A 19,022-nucleotide genomic window follows, 5' to 3' on the forward strand; every position below is an offset into this window, starting at 1 on the left:
AGCTCCGAGGAGCCCAAAAGGCCCGGTGGACGCATTGCCGGATAATGATTTGTCGAACATAATTTTCGTGTTTAATGTATTATTGGTATACAATATATTTACATTATTACTTTCAAAATAATTAATATTATCAGCAGAGAAAAGAGAGGTATTTTGAAATACCTCATTTGTTCAGTTTAGGGGGTTTTTTGTTAGGGTCTCAATAATTTGTTGCTGCTAACGCTGCTGCTGGTAGCCCTCGAAGCCAAGATCTCAACGAAGATGACCAGTGCACCTAGCCATCAAGATCAAGTGTTGGGCTACGGCAAGCCCTTGAATTCTAGTTATTAAGCGATAAGAAAGGCTGAGTTCTAGCTTCCCAGTCAAGTTTGTTGTCTTGGAAAGCTGCTGGTGGGCTGATTTAGTTTGGACCTCAAAAGAGTGCAAAGTATTTATAATTACTTTCAGTTCAGAAAACCCAATAAACAGACGCATTGCTAGACAATAATTTGAAGAATATAATTTCATATTTAATAATAATATTTATACATTAATATTAAATTATAAATTTTCATCTCATATATATGTAAAGATGAGAAGTTTTCTTATTGCTGCTTTATCCTTTTTTGGTTCTTGGGCTGCATAAACATAGAAAAAGAGAGGTATTTCCAAGATCTAAACAAGAATGACATATGCACCCAGCCATTAAGATCAAGAGATGGGCAAAGGCAAGCCCATAATCTAGATGCCTGGTTGAAACCTGTAGATGGGCAAATAGGTTGATCCTGCCACCCCATTTCCAAGCAAATGGGCTTTTGGATTTCAAATCAAAACCCATAATAACAATCATAATCACATAATGTATATGGTTAAATTTTTGTTAAAATTAAAATCTTATTCGACCTTAAATATAGTACACAAACTCGTCTTTATGCATGAAAAGGGCAAAATGGAAAAGATATGATGCTATATAACCTTATGCATCGAAGCAGCTTAGAGTAAATTAAAACCCTTTTAGCCTCTTGTTCATAGTACGCATGTACCAAGCAGGACCAATGTTAACAATGGGGTCAGTATGCGAGCCAGAATTTGCTCATGATCTTCTCCTGAAGATTCTACTAAAACTTCCCGTCAAATCTTTTACACGGTTCAAGTGCGTCTGCAAGCATTGGAACTTTTTAACTTCGGATCCGGAATTCATCTGAAGATATCTAAAAACCATGGCAGCCCTCGAAAGCCACCATGATTTTCTTCTTTATGATTTCGTCCGAGGACCTTTTTACATGAGAATTTTAAGCGATAGACATGGCGATGATGCACAACAAGTGATCCAAGCTACCAATCTGAAGATTCCCTATTGCGATCTGACTCTTTCGATGAATCCGACCAAGTTTTTCGTTGTTATAGGTCACTATGATGGCCTGTTATGTGTAGGTATACAGAGTGTCAAATCCCGGTTGCAGGCACTGATACTATGGAATCCGTCTCTTCAGGATTTGAAGCAAATTCCAGTTCCGAGATCTTGGAGGAGGGAATCATGGAGAGTGTTGGGATTTGGTCGTGATTTCTCTACGGATGATTACAAAATCTTACGAGTGTCTAATGAGTACGGGGTTTCTGAGTATTCGGACGTTGAAATCATGAGTATGAAAAATAACTCAATCATAAATGCTGAGAAGGATCTACCTTACTTTGCCAAATCTAAGCAAAAATCAACCTTCGCCAATGGCTGCCTCTATTGGTTTGCCTGCAAACCCTTGCGTTACGGGATCTACCATGATTTGATTTTGCGTTTTGATTTAGCGAAAGAGAAGGTGAGAGAGGTCTCACCTCCTCCATGTAGAGTGGACAGTTGTAGCCTAAGCCTTTTTCGTGGCTGTCTTTGCGTGCTGAGGCACAATAAAATTACTGGCGACACTGATCTCTGGGTCAGGAAAAAGCAGCATGGGATGCATAAATCTTGGATGAAACTGATTACCTTACCGGAAACACCAAATTATGGCAAAATTTGGCGACCCTTTCCAATATGTTATATCCGTAACAAGGTTTTGGTCAGTGCAGACAATAAGAACTTCTTTTTGTTCAACCCCAACGATGAATCATATCAGAAGCTTGTCGTCCATGGCATCACATATTGGGCTAAGATATTTCCATACGTGGAAAGCTTAGTTTCACCATATAGTATAACGAAAGCTTGACTTCTCTCAATCTTGAGTTAGATTGCTATTTATTTTTACTATTTATTCTTATTTTTTTTAGCTGTTCTTTGGTTTCATTCAGATTGTATGGGCTTAGACCCGACCTATAGATTGAGTGAAAGGCAGAAAATTTTTTTCAATGGGCTTCTCTATTAATGCCACCTAATCTCTAACAAGGCTTCAAACAGTTTCAGTCCTTTCCATCAGGCTCTGATCATATCCTCCTACAATGACCTAATCAAATTTGATGTTTATCCTTGAAATCATGAACAATCCATGACGTATGTATATAATATTGTAATCTTGATGACTCTCCTGTTGATGGCTACTGCATAACTTCCTATGGCCTATGTCTTTTCCCAAGGTAACCCTTCATAACACGGAACTATGGGTAGGTGATTAAGGAACGAAGGGTTGGCAAAATCTTGGATTAAATTGATCACCAACATCTTTTGGTTTTCATTTGATTGACATTCAGAAGGATGTTCTACTTTTACTGGTATAATGGCATGAACCATAAGTTCATTGCCTGAAATCCTACTCCCCTTTCCTGTATGTTTTACCAGGAAAGACACAAGTTCTAATCAGTGCCAGACAATGAGAATTTCTTCCTGTTCATGGCATTTTCACAGCCTTAGTTTCACCATTTCTGAAAGCTTGACTCGACCTGATGTGAAGAGGTAAGACAGGGCAGATTAACTCCAGGCAATCATATCGAAAACCTGTCTCTTAATTTAGATTGTTGATATGAAAAGTGATTCATTACAAAACAAAAACTCCTTAGCGCTGCAAAGAAAAATACTGCAGATTGGCCCCCTTTCATGCCATCAATCAGCATCAACAGCACGAAACGCGCAAAAAATTGTTTGCCAAATGCTCAAATACAAAGACTTAATTTGACACCCTTTGAGTAGCATTCACATGACATTGAAAGAGAAATATATTTTATTTTCCTTCCTCCAAGCCTATACTTATCAAATGTTGTCCACTACCTGGCGCTATCTCAACATTTCATCATAATGTTTAGGATTATATGTTAAGCGAGACAAATTGAATTGAAAAAATTTTCAAATATAGTAAAATATATATATATATATAATATCGAATTTGATTATTACGATTCATATTATTTTCAAACACGTGTTAAGATGTATATAGTATATTTATTTATTATAAATACTTCAAATTGAATAATGATGACTGTCAAAAATCATTCCCTCAATTGAATTTTTTTTATTTTTTTATTGTTATTAATTAATTAATTTTTACAAGGGAAAGCAGTAAAGTCAAAAGATTGATTAGTGGATGTCCATAAAGCGATTGACACGCTTAGATTACAAGTAAGGTCCGTCACGTTAAAGTCAAGTGGCATGCATCGCAAATAAGCCGAAACCCCAGTGGCCATTTGTTAACGTCAATCACTTATAATCCTGAAAGCTGCCCTCGTTACCATTCCCTTCCATCAACAGAAAAAAGCAAAAGAACCCGAAAATGGGAAGCTCTAGATTCTCGCTCAGTCTGCTCGCGATTTGCGCCATCCTAGCCGTCCATGTGGCGGTTTCAGCTTCGTCTCCAACTCTCGATTTCGTCGGCGGCGACCAATTCCTCCCGATTAAATCGGAATGCCGCGGATCCATCGCCGAGTGCCTGATGCTGAGCGGAGACGAATCCTCCTCAGACTTCGATGCCGAGTTCGCCATGGGCTCCGAGATCTACCGCCGCATTTTAGCGACGACTCGTTACATTAGCTACGGTGCGCTGAGGAGAAACACAGTGCCATGCTCTCGACGCGGCGCGTCGTACTACAACTGCCAACCAGGAGCTCAGGCGAATCCCTACTCACGCGGGTGCAATAGAATTACCCGCTGTCGGCGCTAGATTTATGTTCCATTTTATGTCCTTTTTTCGCCTCTCTAATTTTAAAAAATGTAATTTTCCTCCCTTATTTTTTATCCTTATTTAATTATGTGTATTGCTGATGGGATTGTTGTCTTTAATATTTTTCCCATATATTTATTTAAAACGTATATAAAAAAGTGAAGTGAGTGGAATAAAGATGAAGATCATTGAATAAATTGTGACTATGTTGCTAATGTAATGTAATTAAACCCTGTTTAATTTTATTTCTAATATATATTAATTTCTGTATTGTATTTATTTTCTTTTATTGATATTTTTTTCTAATTTTTGGGTCCCTGATATTAAATTTATGGCGGATATTATTGATTTTTGTGGTACTGAATCTATCGTTCTCTGGAGATATCTGACAACCAATGGCCCAAAAAAAGTAAAATTTGTTGTTGGAAAAATAGCTGGATAGTTAAAGAGTTAGCTACAATAAATTGTCCCACCTTCATTTCAAGCCTCAATTTTTAGATTAAATCAAGGCAACACCAAGCTATGTTTAACATTAATTAATAGGATTGAATTGACCCCAGAAATTGCGCCTAGTGCTGGGGTGGGCGGGCCATGTGGCGAAGCTTTTCATTCATGGAATCTAAATCTTTTTCCAAAGTGAAAAGGGAGGTAAAGAGATTGAAATTGGGAGTGAATTGCGATCCAACTGTAATGGCATTATCTCTCTCACCCTTTTTGCTACAGCTCAGATGTCTGTGTCATATTTGCATGTATATCCAGGACCACCGTTGCAACACCATTTTTGTGCTTAAGCCCAATCAAACACCTTAAATCTAATTAATTCCTCAGTGAGTGGCATGATCTACAAAAAATAATGAGATTCTTTCAAGCATGAATACCTCTGCCAACTACTCTTTTTCTTTTCTACATAGCAAATCAAATTCCTCTTCAGGTGCTCATGGTGTCGCCTGCGGTTCCCCTTGTCGACACTAACAACAGCTCATCACAATCATGGAATTCAAATCATAGAATATACATTGAGCAAAAAGGTCTAATCATGGCCTTGAAGTTTCTCTGTGGAGAATAAAAAACATGCTGCCCACACCTTGCGGTATTCAATGCAAGGAGGAAGGCAAGCATCCGGAGGGTTAACAATATTCTATGGAAAATAGCTATTAGGGAAGGCCATGGTTACACGTATCAGGTGTATAATTGTCTCTTCCAAAAGTTGATACTACTGGTTTTCCATCTGAGAAAGGCTATGGAGTGGGGAGGAAAAGAAATAGAGTCTAGAAATACCATGTTGTAGACGCCTGATTCATTTATGCTATCACAGAACTGTTAAACTTCACTGGGTGACTTGGAATCATCCTTTGGCACAGCAGGAACTGAAGGAGAAGGAGAGTTCTCCGCACCCATCTCTGCTCTGAGATCATTGATGCTTTGCTCTAGCTCATCTATCCTGCTACCCATCTCATCAAGTGCATTGAAGTTAAGGATATCAAGAAACCATTTACAAATGGGATGCACTATCTTATTCTCTTGAGAATAACGAATATACATCCCATTAAGATGAAATTGCTTCATTTTGGCTTTGGTAGGACTAGAGGAACAAGGACAAGTGAAACAAATTTCAGCAACCCTCCCACGACTTCTTTCCTCAAGTAAATAAAAGCCCAAGCTAAAAACAGACTCAAACCTTGGCCATGAGCAAGGAAAGAAGCCAACCTCCACCAAAAGGACCCCAAAATCAACAAATCACATTTTCAGATGCCATAAAATACCAATGAAGCAATTTCATCTCCTCAAGATTCAGTTTCCTAGTTCTATGCAGTTACTAGGTAAATAAGAAAAGGATATTCTTCATAATGATGGAGTCAGACATTGTTTGAAACCTTGATTGCTGCAAGATGTAACAATACAGCCAACTAAGCTACAGCTGCTTAAAATTCATTGTTCCTCTATTCCATACAGAATCTTAAAGCAGTTGAAAATAAGAAACTCACCATCTGTTGAAGCAAATTCTGGACCTGCAATAGGAAGAACTAAAATTCAGAAACTATAGAACCAGAAGGTTGCAATATGCGTACATATAAACATCTCAAAATTCCCATGCTTTCCTAAATTTAGCTAAAACATAAAATGGTCCAACGAAAGCCAGCCAATTCGAGTGCAATGTTTTTAAAATCCCGATTAATGTTATTTATGATAAATAAAAGTACCGACTTGAAAAGGAACTCACAAAAGCTGCCATATCACCAGTGCTCTGTTTTGGATCAACTGAATCATTCCCATCCTGCAGAATAAAAGATAAAACCAAAATCATGCAACATAAAATGCCATCAACAGTATCAATATCTGCTACCACATCAAATCAGACTGCATGATAGGTGCTAAAGGGAGCAAATCTTTAATCGATGCACGTAAAGTTCAAGCCAAAAGCCGGCAAACAAATATCAACTCAATTACACCCAAAAAGCTCAGTCATCTAATCTATAACTTAAACATCACCGCAACATAAAAACAATTAAACAGCTACATTCCACAGTTATTGGTTTCAGCAATAGATTCTTACATTCTAACTCCATTAACAAGCCGCATACAAGAAACATATCATCGAAACTAGTGGGTTTCCATATCGTTAAACATTTGAATCTAATACTCACATTTACTTTCCAAGCATTTCTCAGCAACCAAACAGAACTCCAGCACTTTCAAAATTACAATTCAGAAGAAAATAAGACAAACAAAAAAAATCTTCCTAATATGGCTACCTCGTACAATGGAATGGATCAGATTCACTACAAGAAAACTCAAAACCCTAATCGAAGAATCTTCGATGAATGTATAGAAAATAATAAAATGAACCAGATTTTAAAGAGAAAAAAATAGAAAAATAAGCTAATAATGAAAGAGGGAATCACCATTCTCGAATTGTTCAGCTGGAAATTGCTAGCAGATTTGTTGCTGGTTGGCTGTGGAGAAAACAGAGCAATGGCTAAGTCTAGGAGGGTGACCGAGTGAGAGAGCGAGCAGTATAGAAGATGAAATTACCTTTTTCTCCCAACCTTGTGTTCATTTACAGACGGACTGGTCCAAGGGCATCTATGTAAAAAAACAATGCAAATATAAAGTCTTCATCAATTTATTATCCCGTGTCTTGCAAGTAACAGATAATTATATTATTAAAATTAAAAATATTTTTCAATGAAAGTTATTAAATACAATTAAAGTTCTTATTATAAATTAGATAAAGTTTATTAATATTTATAATTAAATTTATGAAAGTTATTGATGCAACTAGAAATCTTATATATTTTTAAAATAAATAAATCTTGTTAATATAAAATATAAAAAATTTAAAATAAAAAATTAGAAATATAATATTTTCATTAATAAATTTTTTTTCAATATTCATACTTTTATATTTGTAATTTGAATAAATCTTATTAATATTTATAGTAGAAAAACATGAAAATCATTCAAAAGAATTAGAATTCTTATATATTTATAAATTAGATAAAGTTTATTAATATTAATCATAAAAAATATTTAAAAATCTTAATTTAAAAATATAATAAGTAAATATGATCATTTTCATCAATAAAAGAACTCTGAATTTATACTAATATATATAAGCTAAATATCACAGTGGGTCCTAAATTTTGATTATATGTTTATTTTAAAGTTTTAGCTTTCATTAGATAGCTTAATTTTGTAAAGGTTCCTTTTTTTTTCTTCTTTTGGTGAACAATATTTAAAAAATTATTGAATCACTTAAGTGATGTCAAATTACGTTATACCTCATTTAATTGTACATTCGAAATTAATATTAATGAAAATTAAAAATAATTCGATTTAAAATCACTAATTAAGTACTTGTTCAAGACAAGTCCGACCTTAACCATAAAAGTCAACTAAAAATTCTTCACAAAATCTAAAAATTAATTTAATATGTGGGGAATTTAAATGAAACAAGGCATAAAAGCAAAAAAAAAGAAAGAAAGAAAGGAAGATTAGGAGCCAAATTTTCTTCTTATAGAAATTTTATTAGACAAATTAGAATGAGAAAGAATAGGGTCAAAAAAACGTAAGTGGTCAATTGATTTTCAAAGGTGCATTTCCAAACTCCATGGAATCCATTTATGGAAACCCAAGATTTGCTCCGCAGCACTCATCTCCACCCAATGATTTTTTCCCCTCAATAAATATTCATTTCCCAATGCTCAACGCCTTTTGCAAATGGCCTCTCGAATTCTCCATAGCAGACTCTCAACATGATCAAACAACCCGCGGCGCCACCTCCGGTGAGGGCCAGACCGGAAGACAAGAAGGCTAGAGCCAAGAGGGCTCTCTGCTCACTCCTCACAGCCATCGCAATCCCCCTCTCCCTCACCCTCTTCGTAATCTTCAAGTTCGGTTCGGGCAAAAGGTACCGTGCCATGGCGCACAAGCCGTTTTGGTTCCCCCCGCTGTGGCTCATACACCTTGCCTCGATCGGGACAAGTATCCTCATGAGCCTGGCAGCTTGGCTCGTCTGGGTCGACCGTGGGTTCCATGTGAATTCCAACGCTTTGCCCCTCTACGTTTCCCAGATATCGCTGAGCATCGTGTGGGATCCTCTGGAGTTGGTCATGGGTGCGGTCGGGCTCGGATTCTTGTTCTGTTTCTTGCATTTCGGGACTGTTATTGCATGTTATTGGACTTTCAGGAAAGTGAATCCCTTTGCAAGAGATCTCGTTAAACCTTGTTTGGTTTGGTCCGGATTTCTTACAATAGTCAGTTACAAACTCCTAACCCTTTAAATTTGGTGACAAATCTAGAAGCAATGTTAAGGTGAATTAGTGTGATACATTGAGAGTTAGAGAAGTGAAAATTCTTTTAAATTAAGAGATTGTAAATATCTTATATTTATTGATTTTTGGATTTAGGATATTCATATTGCATGCAATTTTTTGAAAGATTTTTTATTCACATCAAGTTATAATATTACCAAGGCACCACAAATTATTATTCATCTAATTTTCACAAGCAAATGTTAATTACATTATTAAGCATTAAGCAATCACGGCTGCAATTGTTTAAGATTTACGGGGATATGCTCAAAATTTGAAGGCATACTTAAAATCTATTTTATTTTCCATCAAATAGTGTAATTCGTTTCAATGTAATATACTCTTTTATTGCTAGGGATGAAAATTAATCGATTCAAATTAAAATTGTTGATTGAATTCGGTTAATTTGGATTGAATTTTTCAACTTCGATTTTAATCCATTAAGAAGAACTAATTGAATTCGATTAATTTTTTATTCACTTATTAATCGATTAATATAAATAGTTTATTTGATTATTTTGATCAAATTTCGGTATTCAAAATTTTCAATCGAATCAATTGAAAAATAGATCATTAGTAATCTATACTTAAATATTATTAATAAATTTTAACAATATATCTTAAAAATATATTTTTTATATACAGAAATATTATTAATGTTCTAACATATATTTAAAAAAAGACTTCATTTACGTTAAAATAATCAATTGAATTGATTGAAATAACTCGATTTTGATTTTTTTATTTTTTATTATAATTGATTCATTTCAATTCTTTTTACTAGAATTAATTTAATTTTTAAAAACTTTAAAATTAAACTGATCATATGGATCAAATCCTCAACTTTATTCATTAGATTAAAAAAATAAAAGAAAATAAAAAATTTAATGACCCAATGCCAAGTGCCAGCTCATTAAAAAGTCAAGCTCTTAATTAATTTTGGGCCGTCCTTCGTTAAGCCTTAAATCAAAAAATGTAAACCCATGTGATTGGAGTAAATGCAAATCTCGAACAACGTGCGCTCCTTCTAACTGGACTAATTGACTCACCCCCTGTAATTGAAGCGCAGCCACCGTACGATCTCTCTTTACCCTGCCCCACCCATGGGATCTACGGTCGTCGTTACACCATCATAGATTTAAAATTTCCATCAACGTGCTCCTTAAACCCCCTTAAAAATAAAAAATAAAACAAAAATATAGAGGCGATCTATCTGTTTCCTACTTTCTATTTCCTTTTTAATTTTCCCTCTTTTTTCTTCCTTCCTTCCTTGTTCACTTCCCAGTTCCCACTCCACCGATTTCTTTCTACCCCTCGGTTTTCCATTTATTTACAATCCGAACCAATCGACTGAAGGGGCAAAGAAACCAGGATGTTGGACCGGTGGTTACGACCTCTCCGTTCCCGAGCTAAAATAACCGTTCTCTGCCTTCTACTAACCTTCATCGTCCTACATGGCACCTTTACCCCCGCGAAATCCGGCTCCTCGGAGGAAAGCTCCGACAACCACACCTCCTACGCTTCCCGCAAGCGGGCGGAGTTCCGCCGCTTACTCGAAGAAGCTCAGAACGACAACAACGATAAGAACTACGCCGAATTTGATATCTCCAAGATTCTCGTCGATGAAGAAGGCGGAGACGAGGAAAAGCCCCACCCGAACAAACCGTACTCACTCGGACCTAAGATATCTGATTGGGATCAACAAAGATCTGAGTGGCTCAAAAACAACCCTGAATTCTCAAACTTCATCGGTCCAAACAAGCCCCGAGTCCTACTCGTCACCGGTTCGTCACCCAAACCGTGCGAAAACCCGGTCGGCGATCATTACCTATTGAAATCGATTAAGAACAAGATCGATTACTGTAGGTTGCACGGGGTCGAGATTTTTTACAACATGGCGCTATTGGATGCGGAAATGGCGGGATTTTGGGCGAAATTACCGTTGATTCGGAAGCTTTTACTTTCGCATCCTGAAATCGAGTTTCTCTGGTGGATGGACAGTGATGCTATGTTTACGGACATGGCGTACGAGGTTCCATGGGAAAGGTACAAAGATTCTAATTTGGTTATGCATGGTTGGAATGAAATGGTTTATGATGAGAAAAATTGGATTGGATTAAATACGGGTAGCTTTTTGTTAAGGAATTGTCAATGGTCGCTTGATCTTTTAGATGCTTGGGCTCCGATGGGCCCGAAGGGGAAGATTAGGGAAGAAGCCGGGAAAGTTTTGACCAGGGAGTTGAAGGGCAGGCCGGTTTTTGAAGCTGATGATCAGTCTGCGATGGTTTACTTGTTGGTCAAGGAAAGGGCCAAGTGGGGAGAAAAAGTTTATTTAGAGAATGCTTACTATTTGCATGGTTATTGGGGAATTTTGGTGGATCGTTATGAAGAAATGATAGAGAATTATCATCCGGGGTTAGGGGATCATAGATGGCCCTTGGTTACACATTTTGTCGGGTGCAAGCCGTGCGGGAAGTTTGGGGATTATCCGGTGGAGAGGTGTTTGAGGCAAATGGACAGAGCCTTTAACTTTGGGGATAATCAGATCTTGCAGATGTATGGGTTTATGCATAAATCACTGGCCAGTAGGAGGGTTAAGAGAGTTAGAAATGAGACTGCTAATCCACTTGAAACTAAAGATGAGTTAGGGTTGCTTCATCCAGCTTTTAAAGCTGTTAAGGTTTCGGCATCTTCATAATGGTTTGTTGGAATAGCTTCATTGGATTGATATGCAACAGTCATACACTGCTGTTCTTGATTTATTCTTTTACTTTTCTATTTCGATTGATTGCTAATCCTTCCTTTTGGTAGCCTGATGTTGTCCTCAGTTTTTATACTTTCATCACCAATTTTCGAGTTGTTGATTTATACAAAGGAAATTATTTCTGGTATAGATTTACCCTGTTTAGTAACATACTTAATGGTTGGAATTGTAGTACTCTTTATCCTCTATACGTGTGTCATGTTGGCTAAATTTTGCATAGATATTTCAGTGTCAGTTGAAATCATAATAGCACTCTTCCTTCAATGAACTGTTTGATTACCTGAGGCCCTGAGTTTATTAGTTGTGTTGGAATGTAAATGCTTGTACTTATTCTTGCAAATATATGATTGCTGAGCAGAAAGAACACTAGGAAGATAAACAGAGGAAATGCTGTTGTGAAGATCAGTAATCACCACACCTAGATTTTTAAATAACCATAGGATGTTGCCTGATTTAATGTTTCAATGATGAATTTTAATGGTTGTCTCTGTTCAGTGGGTATGAATCTGTTTGTAGATGACCAATGCAAAGGGAACAAGAACTAGACATTGTTATTTTAGTTGTAATTGACCTGAACAAACTTAAATATGCCTTGCAATTGTTTGTATGTTACTGCTGGTTAGAAAGTTGCTGGTTAAATTAATATGAATGAAGTTGATGTCCAGGGAGCTAGCCTCTCTGTTTCTAGCATACTTTGGCCCTGAATTCTTGTGAGAGAGTAAGAGTATTGCCATTGTTACCACTGCTCTGCACAATGCACTTTTGTTAACCAAAACTTAGATCACTATCTTTTGCCTTTGAGATTACAGTTCTTCCACCTCCTCCCTCCTTTCCTAACTCAATTCGAGTTCTCTATAGAATCTTGAAGTGAATGGAATTCGATGTAATGTCTCTGCACCAAAGAGTTGAGTTGAGTTGAGTTGAGTTGAGTTCATGCATCTGGATGAGAAGAGCTAATGGAATCATCCGTTGGAAAAATGAGATTCATGTTCTGTTACCAGTCCCTGATATTCTTTATGTTTGTGCTCAAGGATTATGCTCTGTCCAGGATGGATTGCAAAATGTAGCAGCAACTTGAATGGCAAACTGGTTACTCTGTCATCTGATCTCCTCAATCTTTGTTCACTCTTGGGCCAAAATGTCTCTCTTCCATCTGTAATTTTATCTATGGTAGCCTTGGCATCATCCTCTCCCCAAGAAAAGATGAAAACAAGAAAAATGTAAAAAGCTAATATAGATAGAAGAATGGAAGGAAAGAATTTTTGCTAGTGTATTAGCAGGACAAATGAAATAAACAATGATAAAAACAAAAAAATAATTGAATTTCATTCCACCCATTCTTTCAATCTATAAAAGAAATTCCCCTTTATCTTATATATATTTTTATTTTCTTCATAGTTTTTTATCACTAAAAATATTAATTAAACAACGTCAAATTAAATAATTGTTTGATACTATCAAAAGATTATCTACCAATTACCTTACTAATTTTTGACATGCAAACTTGGTATAAGTGTAAGTAGAAAAAAAATCAGAAATTAATTTCCTAATGCAAATAATTTGGTAGCAAGTCAAAAATTTTCTACTTGATTCTAAAAATTATAAGATTAAATAAGTTGGTAGCGTGAAAATAAAAAAATAATAATAAAAACAAAAAATTCCCATTCCACTAAAAAATTTTGTCTTTAAATTTGCCCTAAGATTTCACTTGAAAATGTTAAAATCTCCTATTGGATCCATAGTGAAAACAAATCCAACGGCTATGATGCTCACACGTCACCAATCACACTCAAACTTCCCTCTGAGCAATCAGCTTCTACCTCTAAATACAAAAACCAAAAAAGAAAAAGTAAAAAACAGGCTTTTGTTTTTTAGTTCAGTCTCCATAAATCAGCTAAAGCGAATGTCTTTGTTCCTTCTCTCACTCGGTGGCGGCTCGCTCAAGCTTTGCCCTTTCTTCTCTTTCTTTTAATATATATATATATATATATGTATATTTACCTTCTTTAACAAAAACCCTAATTTTAGAAATAGATTAGGTACACTAAATTTCTATTTCCTTTTTTTTTTCGTATAATAATGATGGAGGGTTCAGCTGGGCTAAAACATAAACACTTGGAGTTCACTTTGGCGGCAGTTTCTGAGCTGTCTTCTTCATCGGTTTCTTCTTCTTCTTCTTATACGCCGGTGATTGCTCGGTTCAGTGCTGATGGTGGAGTTGCAGAGCTTCGGTTTCGCCAAGGTTCGGAATTTATTGATGGCTTCAATGTCGATCTTGGAACCGCTCAGGTAAGAGAGAGAGAGAGAGTTTGTTGTTTTATTGTTGAGAAAATGGACATGCGATGGAAAGATAAAGAAAGAGGAAATCTTGGGCAGTTTTTTTATTTTTGGTTTCAATTTAAATCAGAAACAAGCTTGGGTTAGTGAATGACTACATTTTTCTTTGGCATTGAAGAAGAGCATAGCGAGTTGCCTTTTTTTTTTTCTTTTATTTTGATTTTTTTGCTTTGGGTTTGCTTTGAGTTTCACTTCTCCGTGAAATTTGTTTGGATTATTAAAATTTCCAACTCTGGAATGACATTTTTAGTTACTGACAGCTTTGAAGGGTGTAACATGGTTGAGTTGCTTGTTATTGTTGTTTTCAGCTCTTCAAGTTGGGGCCTGTTAAATCGCTTTGCGTTTCCGAGAGTTCTGAAACCAATAAAGAGGTATTAATGTCATTTCAAACTTAATATTTTGAGGTTCTTTGCCTGATACATATGGAAGTTTAGCAATAGAAGGAACGGTGATGACTTATGAATTCATTCTTTTAATTTCTTGAAATTTTTCCGTTGTTTTTCTGGTTTGGATGCATGAAAGTCCATGGTAAGCTGCTGGTTATACCTAGCTACTTCTTTCTACTTATTACTTGGATTATTGCAATTTGGAGTATATGTCCTGGGCAATTTTTTTTGTCAAAAATTTGCGTAATCTTTGCTTTTAATATGTATGATATTACTGTATTATGTCAAACCAGTGCCAGATGTTATATTTTTTGACAGAATTTCTTTTGAATCAGAGACCATATTCGTGGGGAGTCACCATTGAATTTAGAAATGAGGAAGAGAGCAGGGACTTCCATTCTGCATTTGAGCAATGGAAGGAGGAAGATGTTGTTCAAGGTGCTACTTTTGATACCTGGTTATTATCATGCAGACAAATTGACTGTTTATTGGCTTTTATATTGTCCTTATTTCTTTCTTTCTTTTTTCTCTCATCCAGGAACACATTTACCAAATGGAGCGATTTCTGCTTCTAAGAGCAAGTTTGATAATAAAATCGAGCCATCTTCTGCCAAAATGTATTTCCATTATTACGGACAATTGCTACATCAGCAAAATATGTTACAGGATTATGTGAGGACAGGTTATATCACAAAGCTGTGTTTCATTGTTTCTTTTGATTTTGTATTACATATTCACTTTGAATTTTGTAGACAATGCTAACAAAGCTGACTGCTGTGAGATATTATAGCATTATGTATGATCAACATGCAAACATAGTTACCAGACAAGTAACTTTTACTACAGGTCACACATTTTACATGCTGATCATTTCTTAACTACATTTTTCTCCAGGAACCTACTATGCTGCTGTAATTGAGAACCGTGCAGATTTTACGGGTCATGTGGTAGTTGATGTTGGTGCTGGCAGTGGCATTTTGTCGTTATTTGCTGCACAGGTATTCTTAACCTTTTGATCTACTTTACAATGTCCTGTGGTTTGTAGGTTGATGCCCTACTGTTTTCTTCTCCCTATTAGGCTGGAGCAAAGCATGTTTATGCTGTGGAAGCTTCTGAAATGGCAGAATATGCTCGCAAACTTATTGCTGGGAACCCCACATTAGGTCAACGGATTACTGTATGTGCTTGTCTTGTCATGTTGTTTTGTGTTCTCTCTAATATCAAGATTGATCTGGTTTCTCATTTGTCGTGTAAAATATAGGTGATCAAGGGTAAAATTGAGGAAGTTGAGCTGCCTGAGAAAGCAGATATTCTGATCTCTGAACCAATGGGTATGTTGATGTGTGAGGCTTTGCTTATGTCATTATGTGGTGATGATGAAAATTCCATGATACCAATGAAAATTTTAATTTTTAGTGAGAATTTGAAAAATGAAATGCTTTGAAGATGTCTAGAATTATTTTGTGGATGTTTAAACTTTTGTTGCTTTGTTTTGATTGAAGCAAGCGTCTTTAATTGGTTTTTGGGTCACTTGCAGGCACCTTATTAGTTAATGAAAGAATGTTGGAGTCCTACATAATTGCAAGAGATCGGTTTCTTGTGCCTAATGGGAAAATGTTTCCTTCAATTGGAAGGTAAAAGGTCCTCCATTGAAATCTGTTTTTTTCTCAAGCAGTTGATAAATGATTTCCGACTTGCATATAATATCATCCTAATGCTTTTAGGAATTTTACTTATGAAAACTTGCATTTTACTTGGTCCTACTTTGCCAGTCTTTTTAATGAATTATCATGCTAAACTGATTTAAATTATAAGCAGTTTTATGATTGCTGTCATCCTATTGTTCCCCTTGGTTGTTCAATTTAATTGTTTTATTTGATATGGTTTTTTCCCCTTTTATCTTTTTTCTTTTGCCGGAACGATATCACTATTGTCACTGACTACATATATCTGTACCATAGGGTTTTCTTGTGTTCCTGTTGTTAATTTCATTGATTTTTGTTTTGATCATCAAGCTGTAAAATGCTTAAGTCTTTTTCCTTGAGTTAGTCTCATGCTATCTTACTCTTGTAGGATTCATATGGCACCTTTCAGTGATGAATATTTATTTGTTGAAATTGCAAATAAGGTATGTATTTGACATTGTTTTGCTGGAGTATTGTATGCATTTTTATACATGCATGTGTAAATTTAAGTCTTTGAAGAAAGTTGATCTAAAATGTCTCATGACTTGTTGGCATGAATTTTTTTCCTCCTCCAGTCTTATAAGAGAATTACATAGAAAGTCGCTGTATAATTTGTTTGATACTGTTTTTGAGCTTCCATTGTTTGTTTCATGCATTTTGCTTTAGAAAATAAAAGAACCTTACAGATTTCACAAGTTTTCAAGAGGATGGTTTGCTATTGGAAACTCTTTTGAAACATTCGATATATTGTATGCATAGTAATGCTGTCAACCCCAATGTTTTCTTTTCATTGTGCATTTTATAAATTATAGGCATCAGATGGTCTCTCCTTCTGCATTCCTTGTTTTGCTATCAATCTTCCCATGCTGTTCCTTTTTTAATTTTGCATTATATCTACCTTTTCTGTTCCTTCCCCCTAACCCAGGAAAATTTGCAGGCTCTTTTTTGGCAGCAACAAAACTATTATGGTGTAGATCTCACACCCTTATATGGGTCTGCATTCCAGGGATACTTCTCTCAGGTTTGTTTTGTACACCATCACATGCTTCTGTAGAATGAAAAGTTGATACTTTTATAGAAGCATTATTAGAATGCAGGGTTCACATTTGGGTTTTTCTGATACTTGCCAATAACATTTCTTTGGCAGCTGCCATACCGGTCTTCATGTGTTTATGGTTACTCCATTGCTGTTTCATTCTGTTTCAACTAAATTTTAATGAAATGCTTTTGCTTTCGTACAGCCTGTGGTGGATGCTTTTGATCCAAGATTATTGGTGTCTCCTCCTATGTGCCATGTAATTGACTTTACTGAAGTAAAGGTATCATCGAGGCATTGTCTTGAGCCTGTTATTGATTGTTTAGTCTCTTATAGTAAACTTCATGTCATAAACATCCATTTGTGTTGTATCTTGATTCTTGGTTGTTTTGTTGAACTCTGTACATGTGAAAGCAATTTTTAAGTGTTAGCTTGTTGCAGATTTGTAGCTTGAGTTTAATGACCATGGGATATTAAAACCATTTTTCTGAGTGGTGCAATACTTGTCACTAAATTTTGGCTGTTTGATTTAAACTTCTTTCTCTTAACATAGTTGACTACTTTTGATGGTTATTAGTAAATGTGTAGTCAACATGTTCTTAATTCCTTTTTGCAGGAAGAGGACTTATATGAAATAGATATTCCATTGAAATTCACAGCATCTGTGGGGACTAGAGTTCATGGCTTGGCCTGTTGGTTTGATGTTTTGTTTAATGGGAGGTAATAATGTTCAATTTTTGTATTTTCATTGGATTTGCAGTTTCATCCAATCTAACTACTGTTAAAACTGCTTTCTTTTTTAAACAGTACTGTGCAAAGGTGGCTTACCACTGCCCCTGGTGCACCTACAACCCACTGGTACCAGATACGATGTGTTCTTTCTCAGCCAATTTATGTTATGGCTGGGCAAGAAATTACTGGCCGACTTCACATGATTGCCCATAATGCTCAGAGTTATACCATATATCTAACATTGTCAGGTTGGTTTTGACCTTGTTTCTGTGTTTTTAATTTGCTGTTTTGTTCTCCTAATGAGGTATGCTTCAACTCTTATAGCTAAAATGTGGGGCCCTGGGGCAGAACAAGGAGGAATTCTTCAGACCTCATCATGCAAACTTGATCTCAAGGAGCCTTATTATAGAATGTCGCAGCCACAACCCTACACATTGGCACAAGACCAGCAACCACATCAGCTACTGCAGGCTCAGGTATCAGCTTGTATCCGATTTACGTGCCTTGGTTTTTAGCTAATTTCAGGAGTGCTTTACGTGCATGTGCATCTAAAAATTATCATCTGCCTGCATGGTGATCTCATTGCTATTCATAAACGATAATTGTTTCTTTGCATTTTAACAGGATATACCGATCCACGCTGAGGATTTAGAGGAACCTGAGTTGCTGCAGCAACCATCAGAAAATTCAGGCGCTCAGCTCCAATAAGTTACTGAGTGAAAAAATATTCGAAATTCCAGAGTGACGAGGATTCTAACGGGCATGTGTCTGTAACATAAATTTTGCTTTTACCCTGGTAAATGCTAGGGTGTAACACCTCTGGTCATTTGTACCATTTGTTTCAGATCCCTGTATATTGAAACCAACGTGATTCACTATTATTATTTGAGTGGCTGTGTGGGATCTTTGTACGATTTTATCATGATTTAACCAGTTTAATAATCAAATCCTGTTCAGTGGGCGAATCCAATCTTCCAGTACAGGTAGGATTTTGCACATTTACATAACCTTACAACTGGAATCATTCTTCACAGAAATGCCTAAACTTGTATAGGAGTTTGGACATTGACAACTATCGTTATATTTCTACTTTTACTTGTTTAAGGTATCTATCAACTTAAATAACAGAAAACAGAAAAGCTGCAGGAAAATGACATGGAAATTATGTAATTTGGCTTATGGAACAACTGAACTCGGTAATTGGTGCATGCTG

At 36.0% G+C, this 19,022-nt stretch overlaps 4 protein-coding genes and 1 pseudogene across 5 annotated transcripts; 4 read left to right on the forward strand and 1 right to left on the reverse strand.

The window, feature by feature from the left end:
• The first annotated feature begins 1,199 nt into the window (after nt 1–1,199).
• LOC18603498 (F-box/kelch-repeat protein At3g06240) lies at nt 1,200–2,177 on the forward strand. The gene has a single exon (XM_007035518.3). The coding sequence runs from the start codon at nt 1,200–1,202 to the stop codon at nt 2,175–2,177; it is 978 nt and encodes a 325-aa protein (XP_007035580.3).
• A 1,438-nt stretch (nt 2,178–3,615) lies between these two features.
• On the forward strand, nt 3,616–4,252 carry LOC18603499 (protein RALF-like 33). The gene has a single exon (XM_007035519.3). The coding sequence runs from the start codon at nt 3,669–3,671 to the stop codon at nt 4,053–4,055; it is 387 nt and encodes a 128-aa protein (XP_007035581.1). The 5' UTR covers nt 3,616–3,668; the 3' UTR covers nt 4,056–4,252.
• A 794-nt stretch (nt 4,253–5,046) lies between these two features.
• Nucleotides 5,047–7,095, reverse strand: HSBP (heat shock factor binding protein). The gene is made up of 5 exons (XM_018120181.2): nt 6,959–7,095; nt 6,277–6,330; nt 6,041–6,064; nt 5,895–5,937; nt 5,047–5,515 (listed from the first exon to the last, which is right to left on the reverse strand). The coding sequence occupies exons 1-5, from the start codon at nt 6,959–6,961 to the stop codon at nt 5,376–5,378; spliced, it is 264 nt and encodes an 87-aa protein (XP_017975670.2). The 5' UTR covers nt 6,962–7,095; the 3' UTR covers nt 5,047–5,375.
• Nucleotides 7,096–10,062: 2,967 nt separating this feature from the next.
• Nucleotides 10,063–11,762, forward strand: LOC18603502 (xyloglucan 6-xylosyltransferase 2 pseudogene; annotated as a pseudogene).
• A 1,745-nt stretch (nt 11,763–13,507) lies between these two features.
• PRMT4B (protein arginine methyltransferase 4B) lies at nt 13,508–18,774 on the forward strand. Of its 2 annotated transcripts, none has more exons than XM_007035524.3 (15): nt 13,508–13,922; nt 14,279–14,341; nt 14,692–14,794; nt 14,895–15,038; nt 15,251–15,354; nt 15,435–15,533; nt 15,618–15,687; nt 15,894–15,990; nt 16,430–16,484; nt 16,979–17,062; nt 17,283–17,360; nt 17,694–17,797; nt 17,885–18,057; nt 18,158–18,285; nt 18,434–18,774. In XM_007035524.3, the coding sequence occupies exons 1-15, from the start codon at nt 13,713–13,715 to the stop codon at nt 18,515–18,517; spliced, it is 1,596 nt and encodes a 531-aa protein (XP_007035586.3). In that variant the 5' UTR covers nt 13,508–13,712; the 3' UTR covers nt 18,518–18,774. The 2 variants fall into 2 exon arrangements, with proteins under 2 accessions (XP_007035586.3, XP_007035585.3); XM_007035523.3 differs by having other exon boundaries at nt 13,511–13,922; nt 18,134–18,285.
• Nucleotides 18,775–19,022: the final 248 nt, after the last annotated feature.

Source organism: Theobroma cacao, chromosome 4 (assembly GCF_053813885.1).
Source record: "Theobroma cacao isolate CCN51 chromosome 4, ASM5381388v1, whole genome shotgun sequence".
Classification (NCBI taxonomy): Eukaryota; Viridiplantae; Streptophyta; class Magnoliopsida; order Malvales; family Malvaceae; genus Theobroma; species Theobroma cacao.

Coding starts and splice junctions, on each gene's coding strand:
- HSBP (XM_018120181.2), bottom strand. Junction 5,938..6,040: donor AGAATTTGCTTCAACAGATG/GTGAGTTTCTTA, acceptor TACATCTTGCAG/CAATCAAGGTTTCAAACAAT. Junction 5,516..5,894: donor TGACTCCATCATTATGAAGA/ATATCCTTTTCT, acceptor ACTTCAATGCAC/TTGATGAGATGGGTAGCAGG.
- LOC18603498 (XM_007035518.3), top strand. CDS start 1,200: ATGGCAGCCCTCGAAAGCCACCATGATTTTCTTCTTTATGATTTCGTC.
- LOC18603499 (XM_007035519.3), top strand. CDS start 3,669: ATGGGAAGCTCTAGATTCTCGCTCAGTCTGCTCGCGATTTGCGCCATC.
- PRMT4B (XM_007035523.3), top strand. CDS start 13,713: ATGATGGAGGGTTCAGCTGGGCTAAAACATAAACACTTGGAGTTCACT. Junction 14,342..14,691: donor GTTCTGAAACCAATAAAGAG/GTATTAATGTCA, acceptor CTTTTGAATCAG/AGACCATATTCGTGGGGAGT. Junction 14,795..14,894: donor GGAGGAAGATGTTGTTCAAG/GTGCTACTTTTG, acceptor TCTCTCATCCAG/GAACACATTTACCAAATGGA.